The 24,157-nt window shown below is 36.3% G+C and overlaps 1 protein-coding gene across 1 annotated transcript in view; it reads right to left on the bottom strand.

Moving 5' to 3' along the window:
* Nucleotides 1-1,616: 1,616 nt before the first annotated feature.
* Nucleotides 1,617-24,157, bottom strand: part of IL1RAPL2 (interleukin 1 receptor accessory protein like 2) — a 1,296,043-nt gene continuing 1,273,502 nt past the window's right edge. Inside the window, exons 10-11 of the mRNA XM_072744906.1 lie at nucleotides 17,365-17,535; nucleotides 1,617-4,612 (exon numbers count right to left, since the gene is read on the bottom strand). Of these exons, the coding sequence (XP_072601007.1) occupies nucleotides 3,915-4,612; nucleotides 17,365-17,535 (869 nt within the window). The 3' untranslated portion in view covers nucleotides 1,617-3,914. The remainder of the gene's footprint in view (nucleotides 4,613-17,364; nucleotides 17,536-24,157) is intronic.

The following is a 24,157-nucleotide window of genomic DNA, read 5'->3' as shown; positions in this document are numbered from 1 at the left end:
ACATTGGGAAATTAATTCAAGGAGCATAAAGATTTATATGTACAATTTTAAGGGTATTTCCCATGGTCATTTAATTTTCTAGAAAACACTTGGTGAAAACCAAATAATTTATTTAAAAATAAAATGCCAAAGTGCAATAAATGCTTGAAATCAGTGGTTCTATACTCTTGTAAGCCCTTCAATTACTAAGTGGGTCATAGAGTCTCCTTTTTTTTTGCCAGAATTTGCTTCTTTCTCACACCTGCTATTTTTCAACTTGTTACAAAAGTAATCCATAGGATATTAATAATTTCCATGCCCTCTTGAAACTCCTCTATAAACTTCTCTTTCATAACTAAACTGTTACTCCTCTCACTGCAATTTGTTTCCTACTTTTAAGCCCTGCAATATTAGCTACCAATACTCAAAGTATCAACCTTTCACATGATACTACCTTAGGGTCAAGCCTTACCATAAGCCCACAGGTTTCTTTGTACCCATTTTTTTTTTTAATGAGAGTGATTGAAAGCCAAATGGATTTGGATCTAATTTCATCAAGGCTTTGAGGGGGTGAGGAGACATACCTTCTTCCTTCTTTTTAGGAACCGTCCAGCTACTTTTCAGAATCTCCATAGTTAGATTGGAGTTCACAGATTACCAAACCTGACAGATTTTATATTTTGTCAAATTAAAACTATGTACATGTTGACTTTCTCCTGAGCACTGTTTATTCTTTTTTTTTTAAATTAATTTTTATTGGTGTTCAATTTACCAACATACAGAAAAACACCCAGTGCTCATCCCGTCAAGTGTCCACCTCAGTGCCCGTCACCCATTCCCCTCCAACACCCGCCCTCCTCCCCCCTTCCACCACCCCTAGTTCGTTTCCCAGAGTTAGGAGTCTTTATGTTCTGTCTCCCTTCCTGATATTTCTTAATGCAGCTTTCACTTCCTATGTATCTATTGCTTTTGTGCATTTCTCATTTGTCTCAAAATTTGTGACATTTTCAGAATTTTTCTAAAATTTTTTTAAATTTTTTATTTATTTATGATAGTCACAGAGAGAGAGAGAGAGAGGCAGAGACACAGGCGGAGGGAGAAGCAGGCTCCATGCACTGGGAGCCTGATGTGGGATTCGATCCCGGGTCTCCAGGATCGCGCCCTGGGCCAAAGGCAGGCGCCAAACCACTGCACCACCCAGGGATCCCCCGCATTTTCAGAATTTTTCTTATCTTAAAATAGCCTCAATTTTTAAAAGCATGTATACTGTTGATGGATGAGCTAAATAAATTTGCTATGAACATATAGGAACTAATTGCACTAGTATATTTCTAAATTTTCAAATTCATTTTAGTGAAAAATTGAGAAGAAAGTTTTTCTTACTGTGAAAAGTAGTGGAAGAATATATTATGTTCTAGACTAAATGCTTATTATACCCTATGGGCTATATCTTTAAAAAATCTCAGATGAAAATCAAATTTTGAATTGCCATCTAGAAATAAATTTTTATAGATAGTGTACACATTGGTTCCTGAAAATGGTAGAAAAGGTTTCTTGTCAAGTTCCCCAGCACAAGTGTGAATGCTCTGTTTTTGAGTACTTACTGGTAGTGAAAGGACACATTGTGGCCAGCCAACTCAAATTGCTACCCACGTTTAATCATTGTAAATAAAGGAAGCAGAGAGACCCATGTCATATTTTCAGAACTAGCATGCTCAATACAGAACTATTAGTTTAAAAATACCACTGAACATTCTATTTGAATTAATCTAAGCTTCTGTGAAAAACAAAATAATAAAAAGTACAATTGGTCACTTAAACAGGTATACTACTCATTTCATGCAGGTTATTAAATTAGTAATTACACATATCATTAAAGAACAATGAAGAGTATATACAACTTTATAACACTTGGAAAACAGTTTGGAATTGATAAATCTCCATTTCGAAATACCTGTATATTTTTTTACAGATGCAAAATCACCTTTCTCCGTGGAAACAATACATCTATGAAACACCTATACATGTTGAACAGGACTTTTCAAAGGAGCAGCAACTAATTGTCCCACTATGAAATGAACATGTATCACAGCTAAGCTTTTACATATGGTTGGTGCACAATGCATTTTCTGAGCAGCTGGATATAGAAAAGTGATGGAAAAACAAGTTCTTTAAACAAAATCCATGGATCACAGGGAATTAATAATGTAAAGAGGTTGAAAGAAATAATGAAAACATTATCTAATATTTTGTATACATTTGAGTTTCACATTTATAAGGGCTGGGCAAATTCTTCATTTTTACACACGGTGTACATCAGTCCTTATTTATATTTGTCCAAAAACATGATTTATGAACCATTTGCAAGGTGCCAGAATCAACCTTGATTAAAAATTGGTCCTCACAGGCGTCTTCGTGGAGAACACACCAAAATTGAGTGGAAAGAACACAAAGTAATAATCCACAATAAACACTAGAATAAGGTCACGATCCTTACAGCAAATTAATAATATTTTAGATCATTCAAAGGGATTTTTCTGGTGTGGTACAGCCACAGTCATAATGTGAGGGTGGCGAAGTTTAGTCTATAAAATAGACTCTTAGAAGCATCAGGGATAGAGATACTTCTGCAGGAACTTTGCGCACATGGCCAAGCAGATATTATATGTCTACAGAATAGTCTGTTTCACAACTACATTTCAGATGAGAATCACTGCAATTGGTGCTCTACCACTAGTAAACTTGAATCATTTTGCAATTCATTTTTTTTTAATTTTTTATTTATTTATGATAGTCACAGAGAGAGAGAGAGAGAGAGAGAGAGAGAGAGGCAGAGACATAGGCAGAGGGAAAAGCAGGCTCCATGCACCGGGAGCCCGACGTGGGATTCGATCCAGGTCTCCAGGATCGTGCCCTGGGCCAAAGGCAGGCGCTAAACCTCTGTGCCACCCAGGGATCCCTCATTTTGCATTTCATCTGTAGGTATTGTTGTTTTCTGTCTTTTCTACTGCTGACACATGCAGTCAATATTTATTTAAATTCAAACTCCAGTGATGCTGTAAAAAAAGTAGGAAGATGCTCACATCTTTGTATAAAGCAGGACAAGAGATCATTTGGAAAAACATCCAAAATGTGAATTATTAGCAAACAATAAAATGTGTATCTTAAAATGTCTTTTCAAATTTGTAAAACTTTTGAAGTAGGCTAGAAAGCCCTAAGAGTTCTTTAAAATCACCTTCAAAGAACTAGCAGACTATTTATTTGCTTAAGAAATGCATATTGTTTGCCTACCTACCAGTTTATCTAGAGAAGATGTGTTTCCCTATACAACTATAAGCTGTCATTATGAGCTGTTGATTTAGTCTAGAGAAGTTGTCCATTATGTTGAAAAAGTTCCAAACAGTTTAGTCACATTTTTTAAACTGATCTTCTACAATCTTCTAAATGGGGTGCTTCAACACTTCTTTCTTGATAATTCCCGATTTTTCAGTTATTCTATAGAAGTTCTCTCTTCCTCTTAAACATGGTTCAGAATTTTCAAACTCAGTTAAAGTCTTCAAGTTTTCTTTATTCCAAATACTATGTAAATATTGAAATGTTTATAAATATGGGGAAGATACCTCATCTACTAAGTTTGCAGTCCAAACGGTATCATAAAAATCTACTCTAAAACAAGAGGGTTTTTAAATTTTTATTTTCAGGAAGAAATCAAAACTATACATTGAAAAAGGTACTATACTACAAAAGCAGGTTCTTCTTTCCCTCCCTCCCCACTATTTTGGAAATGTAAACAAAAATTTTAAGTAAAAAACGGATTCTGTGCCTTCTACTTCGAACAATTTTTCAGCACCTCAGTGTTATTATGTGTACTTTATGCTTGGCAAAGCAGAAACTCTGTATGCTCCATAGCTGTTCAGAGGACTTCAGAGTTTTCACTACCAAATATCACTGGTGAAGCTAAGCTCTTTGGATGATAAAGGTAGCAGGGAACTGTTCCTATGAGATGCCTGGGTATCTTTCAGGGAATTATTAAGGGGTAGCTGTCCATTGAGTAGTGTCAGAGGCAGGTTGCAGTAAGTGTGGTGGTTGCCTAAGGAAGGTACCGGCAAGGTGGTGGTTGGCATCTTGTGTTTATAACCTCTGCAACAGTGTCTCATTTGCATTGAATCTGAATGGTGGAAATCAGGGAGATCAGCTTGAGATGACACCAGAGAGGCAGGGGTACTGGTCATGGCAATAGAGGGTATAGGCTGGAGTTCTCCAAAGAGTCCTTGTTCTGCAGAGTCCAGAACATGGCACCGAGAAAGCATTTCTTTTTTCTTGATGGGCATTTCATATACTAATTGCTTCCAAAACTTAGAATTTAATTTGCTGCTCTTGGGTCCCTTCCACTTGATCAAGGACAGAAGTTTGATGCTGCGCTTTAGTGATTCCACTTCCACGCAATTCATCTTTCCTTTTAATTCTGTACACTCAATCAAAATCACTTTGATTTCTCCACTGACTAGCATGTTATGGAGTTTGCTTTCCAATTCAAAAATACTCCATCCTCGTCTGAGAGTATAGTCTGGAGTTAGCACGATAATAAGTCTTCTGCTTTGCTCAACGCATCTTGTGAGATCTTCAACATATGCTACAAATCACAGAAAGAGAGAAAGAGTAAAACAAAGACATTTCCAGTCTTTAAAGAGTTAGGTTTGCACTTTAATATAGCAAAAAGCCAGTCTTTCACTAAGGTACATCACATTTTCTTTTCTTGTGTTGCATATTCATAAAGTCCATCTCCTTAAAAAGAACAATGAAAAAAATCCCTCCACTTATACTTTTTCTTTCCACTCATCATTACTTACAGTGTTCTGTTGACTAATACAAAACTCTAACTTTTTCAGAGTTTAGGTGTATTTCAGCTATTTTTTATTTAATCATTTAACTCAAGGCAGGCTTGCAGGTTAGTACTCTAAGGGAACAAGTAATGATCGGATTGATGAAAAGAGAAATGGAGCTGTTTAATAAATGAAGGGTCACTGTATTTATGGGTTTTATTTGGTTTTTCCCCTAGTTTTAAACTACTAAGCAATCAGGGGGTATATGGATATGAACAACTTCAAAAATATTTGTGATGGAAATAGTGGAAAATCTCTTCTAGAATCATGGCTCATTTCTCAGAATACCTCTTGTTATTTGCAATCTTAGGTTCTCCATTTTGCCCTTGAACTGAGAGATAGGGAAGTGGTGTGTATGTGCCCATGAGTTTAATTTGAACCAGCTGCTCTTTGTTCCAGGGAAGAGAAAGGGGTGAAGTTAGAGGTGGGGGATGGCGTGGGATGAACAGTAAAGTGGGAGTCTATCAGTTGAGAAGTCTTTGCCTTACTTTGTGGAGCAATTCTGAGAGTGTGGTGATTATGTCATAGTTCTTTCATGGTGGAAAAACACTCAACTAACTCTAGATTTATTTATTCTGTGGAATAATCTTTTTGCAATCATGCTTCCCCAAGTCTTATCCGCCAAAAAGGGAAACACACACATGTGTTAACAAATGGGGACTTGGACACAGGTGCGGCAACAGAGAGCTGTCTTTACTAAGTAGAGCACAAGGCCTTGTCTCATGTACAATGCCCTCTAGCAGAAGCAGTGCTTACAGAAGCATAGCAACATTTGTCACTGCAAATTTGCCCAAGGTTACAGACTGCTTTCAAGGAGTCACGTCCAGTACATAGTGTGGGGCCACCAAACAGTCCCATACAAGCCATTTGAAAAGAGAAACTTCTTTTACAGATGCATATTTTACAGGTCTCTCTCTTTTCCAGGATTTTATTTTCACCAGCAGGCAGCAAGAACACTCTCACAAGTGAAAATGAGGAAACTTCCTACACACCCAAGAGAGAAACAAAAAAACTTTTGAAAAGAGATACATAGAATGTCCCATTTAACAATTTGTGGTTACTATCGTTTAGGTTTTTAATTAATACATTTTAGGACTTTTTCATGCAGTAGTTACAATGACTATTAGTAAGGCAACTTCTAAGGGGAAACGGAACTTCTTAAGAATTGAAAGAGATTATGTATTCAGGGAAAAATCAGCATTGAAATCTATAAAAAATAAAAGTAAATAAAATCAGTAAAAACAACTACAAGAAACAAAGAAAAATGAAAACACCACATAAGCAGCAATGGGGGAAGTTATCACTCTGTAATTATCACTTAGAGAACTGGTGAAACAGAATGGAAGGAAAGGTAGAAAGTTTCAATAGAGTGGAAAAATTTTATCCCAATGTATCAACAGCTCTGACTCTTCATTTTCTTCCTTTCTCTCTGCTCCCAAAAAGAAAGAAGTTATGTGAGAAGCTTCATCATTAGAGGTAGGATCTGTAAGATACAGTAAAATAAACTATCATGCATTTTCCCGTTATTCTTTTCACCTTCCCTCCACACAAAGCAAAGCAAAACAGAACAAAACCCAAACCCAGAATTATGGCATAAGTGCAGGAGTCCATGAAAATACAGTTTTCCAGGTAAATTATGAGTTAATTATTAATTTTACAGAGGAATTCTTTACAAAATAATTTACCAATGGGTTATTTCAAGTAGTATTCTTCCCTTCATTAATTGCAGCTTTTCATTTAATTTTTAAAAATGATCTGTACAAATCTTGTCAGGAGCACATATGTCACATAAACTATGCCTCTATGAGCCACACTTTTTCTGTTTGAGATGTAGTCTAATTTACTTTTTAACTGTATTTTAAAAAACAAAATATATGTCTCTCTATACATATCTCTATTTAAAGAAAAAGTTATATCCCAGGTGTCCACAGTCTTGAGAGAAACTATACACATACATACCAATTAATTTGATTGGGATTTCTGGGCTCTGGCTTTTGCTATCTTCTTTCCTGAATGGGGAAGGGAACAGGGTACAATTTTTCCTCCCATTTGTATGGTTCTCCTCCTTCATCTGTCTATTCTATTTTGCCATTTGACAGCTAAGCCAGATGCAACATTTAGGGTTTGGGAGGCTTCTTAGAAATTCATTAGACAGAATTTGCATTTGGTCCCAGAAGGAATGATTGTCAGGACAGATCCCACTATGCTCAGCTGCACAGGGTGTGGGTGTTGAAGGGAGCCTTGGATAGAGGGAGTGGTCCCTGTCTCCTGCATACTACACTGGCTGTGCTTATCCTGGCAAAGCCTAGTGGAGAGTTGAGGCAACCATCCAGATAATTCCGGCTGAAAACCTGCCGTGGAAGAAAAAAAGGTCTGAATTATCCTGGTTTGCCCTATATATACATTAATCATATGCACTGGAGTCAGTCAGTACATCAAAATTTTCCCTGGGTAGACACGGACCAAGTGTCCCAAAGAAAACATGAGCCATTTGGTTGGGCCCTGAATTTCGTGTTCCATTTCACTTGGTGAAAAACCAAGTGGAAGTTTTCAGATGTGGAGCCCACATTTCACTTCTTGGGATGGTGATCAGTGGCTGGGCAGCAACCTCAATGTTTGAAAGCAGCTGGGGAGGTGCCTCTAAGAGCTGCCTGGCTCTAAGGAAAAGAAGGAGAGACTGTGCACTAGCTTCCGTATTCTGGCTCTCTCTCTGTTTTTCTATGTTTTTTTCTGCCCCCTCACCTCCTATTCCTCTCTACCTCTCTCTTTCTTTTTCTGTCTTCTCTCCCCTTCTTGTCCTTTTATCTTCCCTTTTGCTTTCTTGCTCACTCTTTCTGCCTTTCCCTCTCTTGCTGTCCCTTCCTCTTTCATCTGTCTCCCTTTTCCCCCATTGCTTCCTCCCTTTTTAGGTATTTATTTTATGTTTTTATCTTTGAGAAAAAAAAAACAGTACTTAGCCATCATGGAAAATATAAGTAAACTAACAAGAGACCAAACAGGTAGAGTTAATATTTTTTACTTGCTAATCTTTAGCCAGGGAGTTGTTGCTGGCTTCCATGCAGCAAGTGCTCCAAATAATTTCTTTCTTACCCCCAGGTTGCATGTCTGCATTCAATGACTGTAAACTAGTGCCTGATCCATTAAGAACATGTCCTGTTTTCGTATGGTCTGTGAGCAAGGAATAATTTTTTTAAGGGTTGTGAAAAAAAAGAATATGATGCAACAGAGACCATATATGACCCACAAAGCCAAAAATATTTACTATCTGGACCTTTACAGAGAAAGTTTGCTGCCCTTGAATTAGAGACCAATCAGGGTGTTTAGGTTTGGAAAAGTTCCAAATAAACTAAGCAGAAACAGGTATCATGTTAAGACATTGCTGGTCTATAGCTAGTATAGTCTCTGACAGGCAGTGGTGTTTGCCATGGTAGAGCTGTGGTTTTGTGGGGGACATTTTAGAAACCTTCAGAATCCATTTTAAAAAGCTTGTTACCACGAAGAGATAATAAGGAAACTTTTAAAAAAATCCCTAAATCCACAGAACACATGAATATTCATTAAATCTTGCTTTGACTTATTCAGGCAAATTTAGCAACTGAGTACCAGGAATCCCTGAAAAGGCTCTTTTTTTCCACATAAAAAATATAAAATATCCCTTAAATAAAAGGTCATTAAGTTATTTCTTTGCAGATTTTGGTTTGGAGTAACTTCTAATGACAGAAAAGACCAGAGGCCTGGTTCTGATAGCATTCTGATTCTCTAGACAAGGCTGTGAAACCATGCCAAATTATCAGACACAAAATAAAGCCAATTACATTTAATCTACTTGTGATCTTCACAATTGGTAAAGAAAAAAAATCCCCTTGAACATAGTTTTAGTAGGGGTGCTTGAGTTGGTATAAATTCATTTTTTACATTTTAAGTACAACTGCAAAGAATCTTTTTTCTTTTGCCTATACTGGCAGTTGACAGAGATTGGGAAATATTCTAGAAAGGAAATGCATTGTCACTAGGCTCTCTTTGGGATGTGTGCATATTAGAGAATGAAGAAAGTTCTAGCCAATAGGAGACAAGGAAGGTGACTACCTAAACTATCAAAAGGAAAGAAAATTCAATTAAAAAATTTCTTTCAGGGACAGTTGTATTTTTTTTAAAGATTTTATTTATTTATTCATGAGAGACACAGAAAGAGAGGCAGAGACACAGGCAGAGGGAGAAGCAGGCTCCATGCAGGAAGCCTGATGTGGGACTCGATCCTCGGTCTCCAGGATCACACCCCAGGCTGAAGGCAGCACTAAACCGCTAAGTCACCAGGGCTGCCCAGGGGCAGTTGTATAAACCAAAATTACAGTGCATTTAGAAAAGTAGAAAAGCATCTACAAATGTGACATGAAAACAGGATGCTTATTATAAACCAAAAAAGTAAACTGAAGAGAGAAATAAAGCAATAAAATAGAAGCAAGAAGAATGGCAGCCCCAAGAAATTGCTCTAATAGGATGTATGTACTTTCTCAAAAGAACTCAGTACTCTTCTAAATCTCAGGAACTGAATCTGCTACAGATATAGGCAGAAGGAGAAGGGAGAAAAAAAAAACTATATATTCAGAAACTTTCATGAGATCTTGCTACTGCCTACTAGCCATCTGATTTATCAAACTAATCAATTAGCTACTTGTAAATTATCTTATGTCAGGGTCATTGTTAGGGATAGTTGGCATATTTTTAAAAAGTTAAAAAACAAATAGCCTGTAGGCAAAGACATAGTTTACTTTTTTTCTAGGTTCAAACAATAGTAGTTTGATATTCTTATACCCACAGCTATGTACATCCACTATCAGTTAAATAGATCATTAGGGTCAGACAGGTTTCATTAACACAGCTACTACTTCATTGATTTTTGGTCACAATTAGCTAACTGATAGCTATTAACGGTGGTATTTATAAAAACTATCGATTAATATATCAATATGTAAAATCAAGATTTAATTTCGAAATTGAAATTAGAAATGAAAAAAGAAGAAATTAGAAATGGGCTCCTTCTAATTGACTGAGACAGGTCCTTTTCTATGACTGGTATGGAGAAATCAGCAAAAATAATATAGGTTTATATGTACCAGAGAAAAATGTATCATTCAGCACTATATATATTTGGGAGAAATTATTAGCCCTCTGGTATAACTAAACACTTATAGTGAGATACTTTATAATGTAGTCTCACTGAAAATACTATATGCACTTTATTTTTTTAAAGATTTTATTTATTTATTCATAGAGTCACAGAGAGAGAGAGAGAGAGAGAGAGAAAGAGAGAGAGAGAGAGCCAGAGACACAGGCAGAAGGAGAAGCAGGCACCATGCAGAGAGCCTGATGTGGGCCTCGATCCAAGGTCTCCGGATCACACCCTGGGCTGCAGGCGGTGCTAAACCGCTGTGCCACCCGGGCTGCCCTATATGCACTTTAAATAATGATGCTTAATATTAATCTATTGAAAGAGTTATACAGGTTGACAACCTGACTCTTGATCTTGGCTGATATTACTAAAGGTTTGGGTCTTGATTCTGCTTCTGGAGATATAAAATTCTGCCTGTGTTGTTTGCCACAAAGATTGGGGCAATAAAATTTTTATTTAACTAGGTTTATGTGTGGGAAGGAGGGAATTTCTAAATCACACAGTGTGTCATATTACTTATCCTACAGAAACTTTCTCTGTCCCTTACCTCTCCAAGCCCATGGCTTGATAAGTTATAGATAGTTCATGGGGCTAAATTTTTGGTAGGAGTTTTGTCCTCTGTTGACTAATGTTAAGGATCCAAATTAATTCTTGTTGATAGGTTGATCAATGGTTAACATGGATTGCTGAGATCTTGTAAGTATCACAAACTATATTTACTCACAGTTTTGACTTTGAAGACTATATTTCTAGTATTGAATCCTTTACTTTTGCTATTACACTTTACTGTGGGTGAGTGGAGAAGCATGAGAGTATGCAGAATCTACTCTAGAATATTGTCCACATCTCTAAATTCCTTCTCATCTTTCCTCACTTCTTTGTTGAGAGTAGAGGTAAGTAATGAAACACATTCAGAGAAAATTGAAAGGAAGATAATGTGGAAAGTAGCAAAAAAGTCTGCAAAATGTTCTTTCCCTTCTCTTTTCTCCCATAATCTCATGCCCTAGAAACTTGTAGATTGAACTAATTTCAATCAGTGCAATCTCAGACAAGACAACTTGCTCCTTATATTTTTTCTGTGGCTCCTTTGTACTTAAAGACAGTTTTATCCTGGTCTTCTGGTGCGTGTGTGTGTGTGTGTGTGTGTGTGTTTGTGTGTGTGTGTGTTTTAAGGAGCCTGTTCTTTGTGCTACTCAAGCAATAGATTTCTCAATTGAAATTCTACACAGTTCTTTCTTGACCTCAAACTTTCATGAGAAACCTCAGTCTGTTGACCTCAGTACATTTGGGGACATATTTGGGTACGGTTCCCTTTCTCTTGACTCTAACATGAATGGGATAGTGGGCATATCTAATTTTATTCCATGTGAGTAAATTGCACACAATGTGCTAAATTTCCATGGTTCTGCATGTCACCTCTGCCTCACGCTTTTTAGGTCACAGACATAAGATTTTATTACTCCCCAAGGAAAAGTTACTTGAATAGTATCCAATATGTCCAGCTATTAGAGGAACTATTGGCAATGAGTACTTCCAGATCCATGTACAAAAATATTTTTTGCATGCCTCACTTAGAAGTGACTAGGGATCATCTGACACCAGATGTATTCTCCACTCATTTGTCATTCCATTGTCAGCACAATCACATGGCTAGCACTAAGCATTAAAAAACTGAAGATTAGAATAGTGAGGAAATGCAAGAATGTAATCAGACATTATCATTTTCCCTGTAATTACTGAAGGAGTTATAGGATTCTGGAGTTTCATTCACTCAATTACTCCTTCAATAATACTGATACTTGAGGCCAAATTCATAAATAAAGCTTCAACAGACATAGCTGAGCAAATATATGTATGATAATATCTTTAATTTACTAATGTCTTCTCTAGTGTAATAATGCATGAATAACTCACTTAGAGATCCCCACAGTCTTTCTATGCATTGAAAGGAAAATTGAGATAAATGCTTTGGAAGAATTTTTTTTCTTTTCAAAGTCCACTTAGATATTTATAGATTTTTCTAAAGCTTCAGACAGAACTGGCTCAATTTACAATTGTTAATAAATATTGCATATGAATTTTTAAGTAACTTGATTGCTTTCTCTTAAAGGCAAACAACAGCTACAGGATTGGGTTATTTCTACTTATAATGCTATTTTGTCCATCTGATCAGTAGCCCTCATTCTAACTCAATAACCTTTTATATTTTTATATTTTTTAATTCCTGCAGAAACACTGAGATAAGATGGGCTAGAGAACCTAAATGGTCCTCATCCAAAAATGTCCCCAATCTCAGGATCTCAATTGCACAGCTGGGTTCTATTGGTCACATGTCAGCTTCAGAGCACATCTGTTCATTCCTCAAGGATCCACTAGGCCCCATGAACACAATGTGCTCTGTGTACAGTACTTTATACCACAAAACCCAGCAGCTGCAAGAGTGAGAAAATCTCTACTTCTCAAGTTTGTGTCTCTAGGCAGTTTGAGTAGGGTGTTTTCTATCTGGCTTTCTTTTGGTTGCCTGTCAGTTCTGACATTCAGATGCCTGTTGGCAACAAAGTTGCTTTTGCTATTCTCAGGACAGATGTTTCTAGCCTGGGAAGAGACAAACCAAATTTTTACTGGAAAGTAGGAACTCTTGCCACATTCAGGCACCAAACCTGAGAAAACATAAGGAAGATCCTGGCCACAGGCTGGAAAGGTAGGCCGATGCCAGGAAAATAATGTCCAGATCAGAAGACTTTTAGTTTTAGCCTTTAGGAAAAATATTTGTGTCAAATCTCCCCATCTCGGTTGGTTCATGATGGCCAAAGGACATCCCTAGTAGGGGCAGTACAGACACCACCTTATCTTGGAAAGTGGCATCTTTCTATTGAAGCTTTGTGAGAACTCTTGGTCATATGAGGAAGAGAAAGACTGAAACAGAGACAGAGATGGAGAGAAGGTGGGGGGAGTCCCATTTATGTACTTTTGAAACTGTATGCATTGGAAAGGTTTGTGTGTTAATGAGATTGCGTTGGAATGCCATGAGAGTGGTGCAAAAGAAACTGAAGGTACATCAAATGTGAAGACATTAAACATTAATGGATTAATGTCATAGACCTCATTAATTTGATTCATAGAAAATTATTGTTGTAGATCAAGGATGATATTATGAAGTCTGCTTCTGCTTTTACAATCCTCAAAGGCCTCATTGCTAGTTTTTGGAGGAAGGAGTAGTCTTGGGTCAACATATTTTAAATGAGATGTGAGGGACAAACATTGCTTATAATATTGTAACTAGTTTTTCCCCCCAGGAATGTGTCTATATTTATATAGCATAACTTGTTAAATTTGTACCAATAGCTGCAAATACAGACCACAGAAGCTTCTTTAATAACACACATACACAAGTCCAAAATGTTCTACTCTGTCATTCATGTGTAAACCAAGTATATTATTCATATACTTCATCGACTTCCTGAATGCATGCTAAAAATGCCAAGGAAAAACTCGTTAATCGTGACATGGTGATTGCTCAGCCAGCTCTGAAATGTTGATGGAAAAAGAAAAATTGTCAAAGGGCCTTTTTAAGAACTTCTGCAGTTTGCACTCGCAAATCGGAATTCAGAGAACATGAATTTCCTCATTCAGGAAGGAAGGATTAAAATCAAACACCCTCCAGTGGTTGCATCTAAAAACTGCATAGTTGTCCCAAATGGTTTACTTGTAAAAGGAGTCTTCCTGTGCACCACTGAGTACCCAGGATCCAAGTCCCTGCTCAGTCTGATGGCTGTATAATCTCAAAAAAATTAAAATGATCTTCTGTGGACTATAAAATCTCTGCTATCCTAACGACTTCTTGGGTGTTTCTATGTTAAGTTCTTTAAATGTCAGGGTATACTAGGTGACAACTTCCTATCATCTCTTATTCAGTGTATTACAGTCTTCAACTCAAATCTTGTAGCTTTGAGCTAGGAAATATGGCTTATATAAAAGCCTCACACTCTGTGGTCAAGGAGGATGTTCAGACATGTCTATGATACACCAAAACAACTGATGAATTTCAATCAATTTAGCTGAAAAACTAGCTAACTCAAAGAAGTATAAAATATTTTTACCACCTGTTAAGATAGATTGACACTGGGTGTTGATTCAGATGACCTGCCAAGAGTCACCAAAATAGACTATATGGGAGCAATAAGAAGACATAATTTTGGGATGCATCTTTTCACTCTCATGCTGTCTGCCTCTGACTCTCACCTATGCACAATAGCTTCTTCTTGACATAATAAGCAAATGTCACCTACTGTCTTTGGTAAAGTGGCTCTCCTGTGTTCCATGTTGTCCCCATTTCCCTTACTGATATGCACAATGCTGAAGCAACGTTTTCCAGTTCAGAAGAAAGATAATCAATGTTGAAATATTCAGACATGAAGACTAATGTTTTTCAGTCAGTTGGTGGAGTTGATAAAGACTGTCTATTGTGATGCTAACAATTTTGGAATGCAAAAGACCAGCACCACACTGAGTCCTATTGAAGATGACTTAACATAGAATAAAAATTCTACTTTGGTAATGATATTGCTTTAATACAATTTAGGATATTATCACTCTAAAAATTGATTTTATAGAATTTCTACATTTAAAAAGATGCTCTTGGCAAAATATAAAAAAATAAACAGTAATCTAATAAATTAAGCAAAAAATAGTAAAGAAATGTTTTTTTCCACATCAATGTTTAACCCCTTATAGGTATTCTTTCTAATATCAACAAAATTAAAGCAATATACTCATTAGCCTGTTTTAAGGACTGAAACTATTCCTATGAATTCCTCACATTTTTTTTCTTTCAGCAGAAAGCTCATTTTTAGCTTTCACATTTGTCTTGTTAAAGAAAAATGCCTTTTAGATGTTGTCATGGAAAATTTAAACCCTTAATTATTTCATTCTCATTATTTCCTTCTATCTTAGGCACTGTCCAAACAAAATCAACGAGCACCTATGAAACATCCAATGAGCTCAAGTTTTCTGTTAGATGATGATACAATCCCTGCTTTCATGGAGCTTACAATCTTGGCAACTAGATAAGATATAAATAGATGGAAAACTATATAAAGTAACAAAAGAATGTAAACTATCACAGGAGTAAAAAAGTTTATAGGGATAGAGAAATTTTTATGGAATTTTACAGAGGCAGTGAAATGGAGAAGAGTAAGTAAGATTTGTAAGGGTATAAAAGTTTAGGATGAACAAAAGCATTACAAGGACACACAACATATATCAAAGACACAGAGTAGCTAGAGTGAAAGTTCCAAATAAGGGAAATGGTAAGAGACAAGTTTAGGAGACCAATCTGAGATATTCCCAGACTACAGAAGTATTTAGCTGGGAGTTATGGATTTTATCCTACAGGAAATGGTGAACAATTTAAGATTGAATTGAGAGTGATTATGCTGAGTGAAATAAGTCAATCGGAGAAGGACAAACATTATATGGTCTCATTCATTTGGGGAATATAAAAAATAGTGAAAGGGAATAAAGGGGAAAGAAGAAAAAAATGAGTGGGAAATATCAGAAAGGGAAACAGAACATGAGAGACTCCTAACTCTGGGAAACGAACTAGGGGTGGTGAAAGGGGAGGTGGGTGGGGGGTGGGGGTAACTGGGTGATGGGCACTGAGGGGGGCACTTGATGGGATGAGCACTGGGTGTTATTCTATATGTTGGCAAATTGAACACCAATAAAAAATAAATTTATAAAAAAAATGAATGGGGGAGTGACATGATCAAGGATAGATAGATAGATAGATGATAGATAGATATAGATATCGATATCTATATATTTATGGAAATAGATGTATGAGAAGAAAAATAAGGAAGGCAGAGAGTAATTGACATTGTAGTAATGAGGTGATTAGGGCCTACATTAAAATGGGAGAACAGAGAATGGAAAAGATGCAATGGATGCTGGATTTGGGAGAGAGATACAGAAGAATCAAAGATGACTCAGAGGTATCAGTAGGTTACTTGGGGTTCAATCAATGTAGAAGTGGTATCTCAAGTCATAAAGATGAAGGGGATTACAGAAAGAATAGAGTGGAAAACCATTGAAAGGAGTTTGGGCAATTATTACATTTGTGTTGCAGGGAAGTAACAGATCAATAAATATTGTCTTTTTTGTTCCTTTCTATGTACATGTAAGTGTGCATATTCATGTGCACACAGAAACAGACACATACAAATGCTGAGAAAATATATAAGCAACCAAAATTCAAGTGTTTCAAATTGTTTTCTGTCAGTTTAGAGGCCTTAGTGGAGTGAGAACCAGAGTCGAATAGATCTAGGTTCTAATCCTCGCCCTACCATTTGCCAGCTATCTGATCTTGGACTTCTTGAACTTTCTAATCTGTGAGGTGAAGATAATAGTATTTGCTCTCTTTCTATATAGGGTTATTATAAAGATGAAATGAAATTATGTGAAAATATTTTATGTACTGTGAAGCATGGAAAATACAAGCTTTTTAATTTTGTTATCACATGTGTACAAATTGCCATATTTTGGTTTGTAGTCACATTTTAACTTCCATCTCTCAAGGATATTAACATAGACTCATATGCAAACTAATTCTAGCACTTTTATTTTCTTTCAATGGCATTTTAAACTGTTTGAGGGCAGGGGTCATATTTTAGGCTTTCCTGTATTCCCCTTACACTTTAGCCTGTAGGGCACTCTGAACAGTAACAGGAACTAAATATATGTTTTTTTACTTGAACCAGAATTTATTTTAAATGCTCAAATATAGCTTTCAATATGTAGCAAAAAGTAACATTCAAGCCCACATAGTCCAGAGCTTCTTTAAAATAATTTAAATACACAGTGAAAGTGCTATACCCAATGGCCTCACACACCTTTTTTTATGTGGATTTTTTTCTATAAATCTGGAAATGAGTAACAAGGCGTATTTTCAGTTATTAGTGACAATGAATGTAGGTATAAGTAGAAGCACAATGACAGAAGACCAGCTTTGGAACTGAAATGCACTGAAAAGACTTTGACATGAAGAGTTTTTTTTTAGAGGATTACTATGTTCTCAGAACACCAAGGCAATAATATAATAATAAAAAAATACCTTTAAGGCACAATTTAAAAACCATATCTAAAATGTGAGAGTTCCTTTTAAAAAATTTGAGTGCTATAAATTCAGAACATAGGCATCGTGGAGAAATTTGAATTCAATAAAATCTCCTGTGAGAAACAACTATCTAAATACTGGGCATTGATGTTTGAAGCCTCCACGTAACTTCACAAAAGAAATAAAACTTTTTAAATATAAAACTTGAAAGTACTTACTTCCACTTGGAATCAGGTCTCTTTCTGGGATGAAGAGTTTATATCCATAGTGTTTTTCCAGGACATCTGGCAGTATTTCAAGAGCAAACTGCTCTTCTTCAGGATTGTCACAGTCTAAAGTGTCTTGGTCCACTTTTGTGTAAGACAGATAGGCATCATATTCCTTGTTGTCTTAAATATAAAGAACAAGTGGGTTTTATATATTAGTAAGTTCTCTTTAAGCACTAAAAATCTATAACCACTAAAGGCTGACCTAAGCACTATAATTAATGTCATTAATAACTAGAAAAAATAAACCACATGCCATGTTATAAGAAATCTAGCACATTTCAATATAACCTAGTCATATGATATGAGCTGAAACCATTATGGTAATGGGAAACCTATAGTCAGGACAGAATAAAAAAGAGTTATTATTTGTGGCTCCTGGTGACTATACATATTTGTGATATTCAGTGATGTGTAAATGATTAGCTCAGTGTGTTTGAATGCAGGATTAAATAGACCAAAGTCATGGATTTGAACTTTTTCTGTGCCAGTTGGCTTGGCTCTGTTACTTGGTCACAGACTATACCTCGTTTGCACAAATATGTGCAAGAGTTCCAAGAGGGGCTGGCCCCTAGAGTGTGGAAGATCAAAATAATCCAGCCTCACTCCTGGAGACACTACTCACAACACATGCCATAATTCCCGTTGGTTACTATCATTATCTTCATATACAAAAAGTAGTTATTACCAAATATTAGAGACAGCAGCTGGGTTTTATACAAGTGCACTGTCTGTTATTTTTGTTCAATCCATGCCCAACTAATTTGACACAAGCTTCCAAAAGGACCCTTTGTTTCGAAATATACATTCTTCCATTATTGCCAAATTAGGTTTTCCCTTCACACATTTAGTCAGAGAGTTAACTGTGCTCTGAGAAAGTATTTTTTTCCTCCTTCATTATACTGGCTCAGAGCCAACCTCTCCTAAGAGAAAATGTAAAATGTTTATATATTTTTCCCTAAAAATTATTAATGAATATGGCTACTCAAGCTATTACTCCCCATTGGTTTTAGAAAGGCCACATTGGAAAAGTTATAGTGGTTTTCAAAATTCCCTTATTTATAGAAAATTATTTTTTTAGGATTTCATTTATTTATTCATGAGAGACACAGCAAGAGAGAGGCAGAGACATAGGCAGAGAGAGAAGCAGGCTCCATTCAGGGAGCCTGATGTGGGACTTGATCCTGTGATAGGCCAAAGGCAGGTACTAAACTGCTGAGCCACCCAGGAGTCCCAAGAAAATTCCTTTTAAAGTTAAATGTAATGAGCATAGACTTAAGTGGAACTGTTACTATTTATTAAAACTTGTTACTTGAAAATAATAATTTTAAAAGATAAGCACACATTTCAGGATTTGTTTCTAAACCACATCGATATTTTTCATTAAAGCGGACCTGATTAGAATATAGCTAAAACATGACCAAAAGGTAATTTACAGAATGAAGCAGCCACTCATCTCTGCCATTAATGATTTAGTTCTACCTCCTAAAGGAGGAATAAATGATAGGCATATGAAGAGATATAAATACCTTAGGGTAGAAATACGTGGGACCCTCTGACTATCTAGATATATCCGAGGCAGGATTATATTGTTCTAATTCTAGTAAGATTCCAGTCTTCACCACCCCCACATGAAAGGAACTCTGGTTATTTATGTTATGATGGTGCCTGAAGCCAAGAGGCTTTTCTTTAGCATGCCCTCTGGCTGGAAAAGGCTTCCATCAGCCTTGGTTGGGTTACTTGATTGCCAAGAAGCAGATGCACATGAAGGACTGCCCTGGATAGTGGGGATCATTTGGCTTACAAATGGGGCACATTCCACTCCTATGCATAAAACACCACTTGGAAGTGAGGATGTTCATATGCAATGCTAATGTAAGAAACTCCTGGTAATGCTAGCACCTCTGCCCCTGTTCCAATCAAGCTCAGGATACACCTGCAAGCCCTTGACTTTCTCCAGATATAATTACTCACTTGGGACTTAGAGCTGCTGATGATACACAGCTGGAAGAATAAAATAGGCCAAAGGACAGATCCATTCTTATGAACAAAATGTATTTCATCGTTCTTAATGGATGGTGCTGCCGCCTCAAATTCCATAATGTCAGATTAGACCCTTGTTTCCTCTGATTTTTATAATTTTTCTACCTCATAAACCTCCCTAAATTCAACTACTTTTTAATACATTCAACAATGATTTGTTGAGCATCTACTATGAGCCAGCCATCCACAATGACTACCTGAGTCCTTCACTCATCTGACCAGGCCTTTATACTCTTGCCTCCATTGCTTATCCTGACTAAGACTATTTGCCCTCCAACCATGCCTAAGCTCACATATTCCTGGTCCTTACTTGCTTCACCTATACCCTAATAGAGGTGATGCTACAGACTCTTCTAGAAAAATAGTGCTTTATTAGCATATCCCAAATCAAGTTACAACAAAGAACATAGATGTCTTTGATATGTGTTAAGGCCCAACACGTCTGGATTATAATTTTTACCTAACATTCTAGAAGTATATCGTTCTTTGGAAAATTATTGCTTCTGATTTTAGCCATGTCCCTTTAAGATGAACTAGCGATAAAGAGCTTATGGTGGCTGGACAGAACCAGGAAGAGTGCTCTCAAAGCCACCATGTCAGATGTCCCAGAAGCTCTAGGATGCCAGCAGTTTAAAAAATGCACTTCAGCCTTATATAGACAGCCAAGAAAACCTCATGAATAGTCACAGCTGTTGCTCACAGAGAGGAGCAAGATAGAAGAGCGAAATCAACAACATGATGCATATAAGGTTAACAAACGAGGCCTAAAAATTGTTTTAAAACCGAATGGCAATTCAGCAATACCACTTTGTTAAGCAAGGCTACTGAGCCTTTCTCAGTGTTAAATCATACTGACTAAGCTCATCTAAGGAACCAGAAAATAGAGTCAATGCAGATGGCAAAGCACTATAAGAAAGCGGGCTTGCACAGCAATCATCGTAGGTATGTTCCCAATGAAGAGAGATGTTATGAGGAAGGGAAACAAACTGTTTGTGGAAGAATTTTCCTGTTGTCACACCCATCCTTCCCAGTTTTTAAAGCTGATTTTAATCCCATTAAAACCACCAGGAAGCCATTCCTATTTACAACCCAGTTCTTCTAGGGCTATGCTAACCACGGTGCTAAATCCTTAGCTTTTAAAGTGCAAAGACTGTAACTTCGTTGATTATTATACCCCTAGTGCCTAAGATAGTGTGTGTGTGTGTATACCCAGATGAAGAATATGAGTAAATATATCATACATAATGCCTGCCGCAGAGTAGACACTTAAAAATATTTAATGACTGAACAACTCAAAGGTCAAATAAATGAAGCAATCATTGTTTGGTGTATTAAAATGAAATGAATTATATAAAAAACAGCTAAGTTTGTTGGATTGACTTTGTTTTATAGAAAATCCAGCATTCTTATAAGAACTTTCAGAAAATGTTACTATAGATATTAATCAAAGAGAAAACATGAACAAATAGTATAAGTATAAATCTAAGTTGTGTCTATGAGACGCCAAAATATTTAAATAAAGAAATGAAAAATTTGAAACTTATCTAGCTGATATTTGGCATCATGAAACCAAGTACATCTTTTCTTTTAAAGATTTTGTTTATTTATTCATGAGAAACACAAAGAGAACCAGGCAGAGGGAGAAGCAGGCTCCATGCAGTGAGCCCAATGTGGGACTCCATCCCGGGACTCCAGGATCATGCCCTGAGAGGAAGGCAGATGCTTAGCCACTGAGCCATCCAGGCATACCGAAACCAAATATTTTTGTTTGTTTTTGTTTTCCGAAACTAAGTATTTTTTTCCAAAACAAGTGTTTTTAAAAGAGCTTTAATATTCATTTATTCATCCTCACCACATACCTGCTGACTTTTTAGTATTCCATTAAGCTAGTACAGGTTGTGTATTTAAGATCTAAGTTTCCATGTAGAAATAAAAATTATTTGAATTCTCCTTCCCAATGAAAACCCCTGAAGTCTCTTCCCTCCACATTACATTTTCTCCCTAAAACGAACCCTCTTACACTGTTGGTGGGAATGTGAACTGGTGCAGCCACTCTGGAAAACTGTGTGGAGGTTCCTCAAAGAGTTAAAAATAGACCTGCCCTACGACCCAGCAATTGCACTGTTGGGGATTTACCCCAAAGATTCAGATGCAATGAAACGTCGGGACACCTGCACCCCGATGTTTCTATCAGCAATGGCCACAATAGCCAAACTGTGGAAGGAGCCTCGGTGTCCATCGAAAGATGAATGGATAAAGAAGATGTGGTTTATGTATACAATGGAATATTACTCAGCAATTAGAAACGACAAATACCCACCATTTGCTTCAACGTGGATGGAACTGGAGGGTATTATGCTGAGTGAAATAAGTCAATCGGAGAAGGACAAACAGTGTATGTTCTCATTCATTTGGGGAATATGAATAATAGTGAAAGGGAATATAAAGGAAGGGGAAAGAAATGTTGGGAAATATCAGGAAGGGAGACAGAACATAAAGACTCCTAACTCGGGGAAACAAACTAGGGGTGGTGGAAGGGGAGGAGGGCGGGTGTTGGAGGGGAATGGGTGACGGGCACTGAGGTGGACACTTGACGGGATGAGCACTGGGTGTTTTTCTGTATGTTGGTAAATTGAACACCAATAAAAGTTAATTAAAAAAAATAAAAAATAAAAAAATAAAATAAATATTTAAGTAAGTTTTTGTAAAAGGCATTACTAAAATTCAGATACATGGAAATCAATACAGTATGATGGAATTCTCTTCATTTAAAAAATAAAATAAAAATCGTATAAACATTTTCTCCCTAAAACAACTGGTTTGGAATCAATAAATAAAACTCTTTAATCAAAATGCCCTAGATTATTTGTCACCTTTGACCATATGGACCACGTTAGAGATGTAGATGCAAGATGGAATATTTTACCCCTGAAATGTCCTATGATGCTAGCATGAATTTAATCTTACAAATACGTACTACAACTGGTCAATTAATCTGGATTATTGGGTATGGGTGATGAAGGTAATTAATTATTGCAGATTAATTTAATAAATTGTATCATCAAATAAAATAAAATAAATTGTATCATCACCTACAGAGAGTATTGACAAATTACTGATAATCACGACTCAAAACAAATTAATCACAGGAACCTCCCTTTTATGTTCTTTCATTTAGACAATATATGCATCTTTCACATTCCCAATTGGATAATTTAGCTACTTGTTGGCACCTGGAAATCAGTGACTTTTTCCTCAGTAGCATATGTCATATAGTCATTTTACATGTGCAGGTAAGAAGTCAGATTTCTCTATATTAATTGTTGTATATGGAAACTAAGGGTAATTGACCACACTTTCATATATATTGTTGGAGTGTATAATTATGGTTGGAACAGGCCCTAATCTCTCATTTTGAAACTATGTCTGAATAAGGGTTTGTAATACTTTTAAATGGGTTGCTATAATAATTAGGTAAATTAGAGCATGCATATGTGTTCACCAAACACCATTTCCCTAATTTACTATGAAAACATAAAACTCAAAACCCACTCATATTATTATTTACATAATAGAAACCATAGGACTGAAATCAAAGATTCCTCTTTTTTTTTTTTTTACATTCACTACTCTGCCCTTCTTCTATCATTATAAAAATGAACAAAATCATGAACCCTTCTGCTTTGAGGTAAGACCATAATCTATTTCTTTTTTTTTTTTTTTTTTTTTTTTTTTTTTTTTTTAAATTTTTTTTTATTTATTTATGATAGTTACACAGAGAGAGAGAGAGGCAGAGACACAGGCGGAGGGAGAAGCAGGCTCCATGCACCGGGAGCCTGATGTGGGATTCGATCCCGGGTCTCCAGGATCGCGCCCTGGGCCAAAGGCAGGCGCCAAACCGCTGCGCCACCCAGGGATCCCCATAATCTATTTCAATATAATGAAAACTAGAATCCAAATCTACCTTTTAATGACTTACAAATGGACTTCTTTTGAATCTTGGCTTACCTCAGGCATTTCACACACTTATTTCCAAGACTTACAGTAGTTTGTGGGTGAGAACTTTATGTATATGGAGTTACATGTCATGATTTCTTATTGGTATTAATTTGAAATATGGTAATTTATTCTCTTGAAAAATTAAATCATTTTTGAATGTTCAAAAAAACAAAGCTCAATACAATGCTGTATTGATATTTCATTCCAAAGATTTCCAAGGGCCCTAGATGGCAAACATAAGAAAATTATAACCTACATTCTGAATTTCTATCCTTTAAGGTCATTTTTGAGAATGGGCTCTACAATCATCCAAAATATGTGGATCCAGATGTACTGTGAGTTTTAAAAAGAGAATCTTCATAGCTCTTATTCTGTTTGCTAAATGATTTGTTTGTTTTTTCAATGCTGGGAATGGCTAAAAATGATCTGTACCGAAATTTGAATTTTCTGAAGGAAAATAATGGAATTGATTCTTAACTTCTTAGTAGTTCCTGATCAACTCATGTTTCCTTGTTAAACTGTTTGGAAACAATGTCAAACATTACAAAAATAAAGTAGTTCCAAAGAACATCCATATATTCCTTACCCAGATTCTCCTGTTAAGATTTTCTTCCCTTTGTCCTTTTTCTTGATAAATACATATTTTTTTCTGAACTATTTGAGTGGTAACTTGCTTTAGTGATAGCCATGTAATTCTAAATAT

The sequence above is a fragment of the Vulpes vulpes genome, chromosome X (genome assembly GCF_048418805.1).
Source record: "Vulpes vulpes isolate BD-2025 chromosome X, VulVul3, whole genome shotgun sequence".
Taxonomy (NCBI): domain Eukaryota; kingdom Metazoa; phylum Chordata; class Mammalia; order Carnivora; family Canidae; genus Vulpes; species Vulpes vulpes.
Note: the sequence above shows the minus strand (reverse complement) of the source record. Positions and strands in the feature narration are given on the sequence as shown.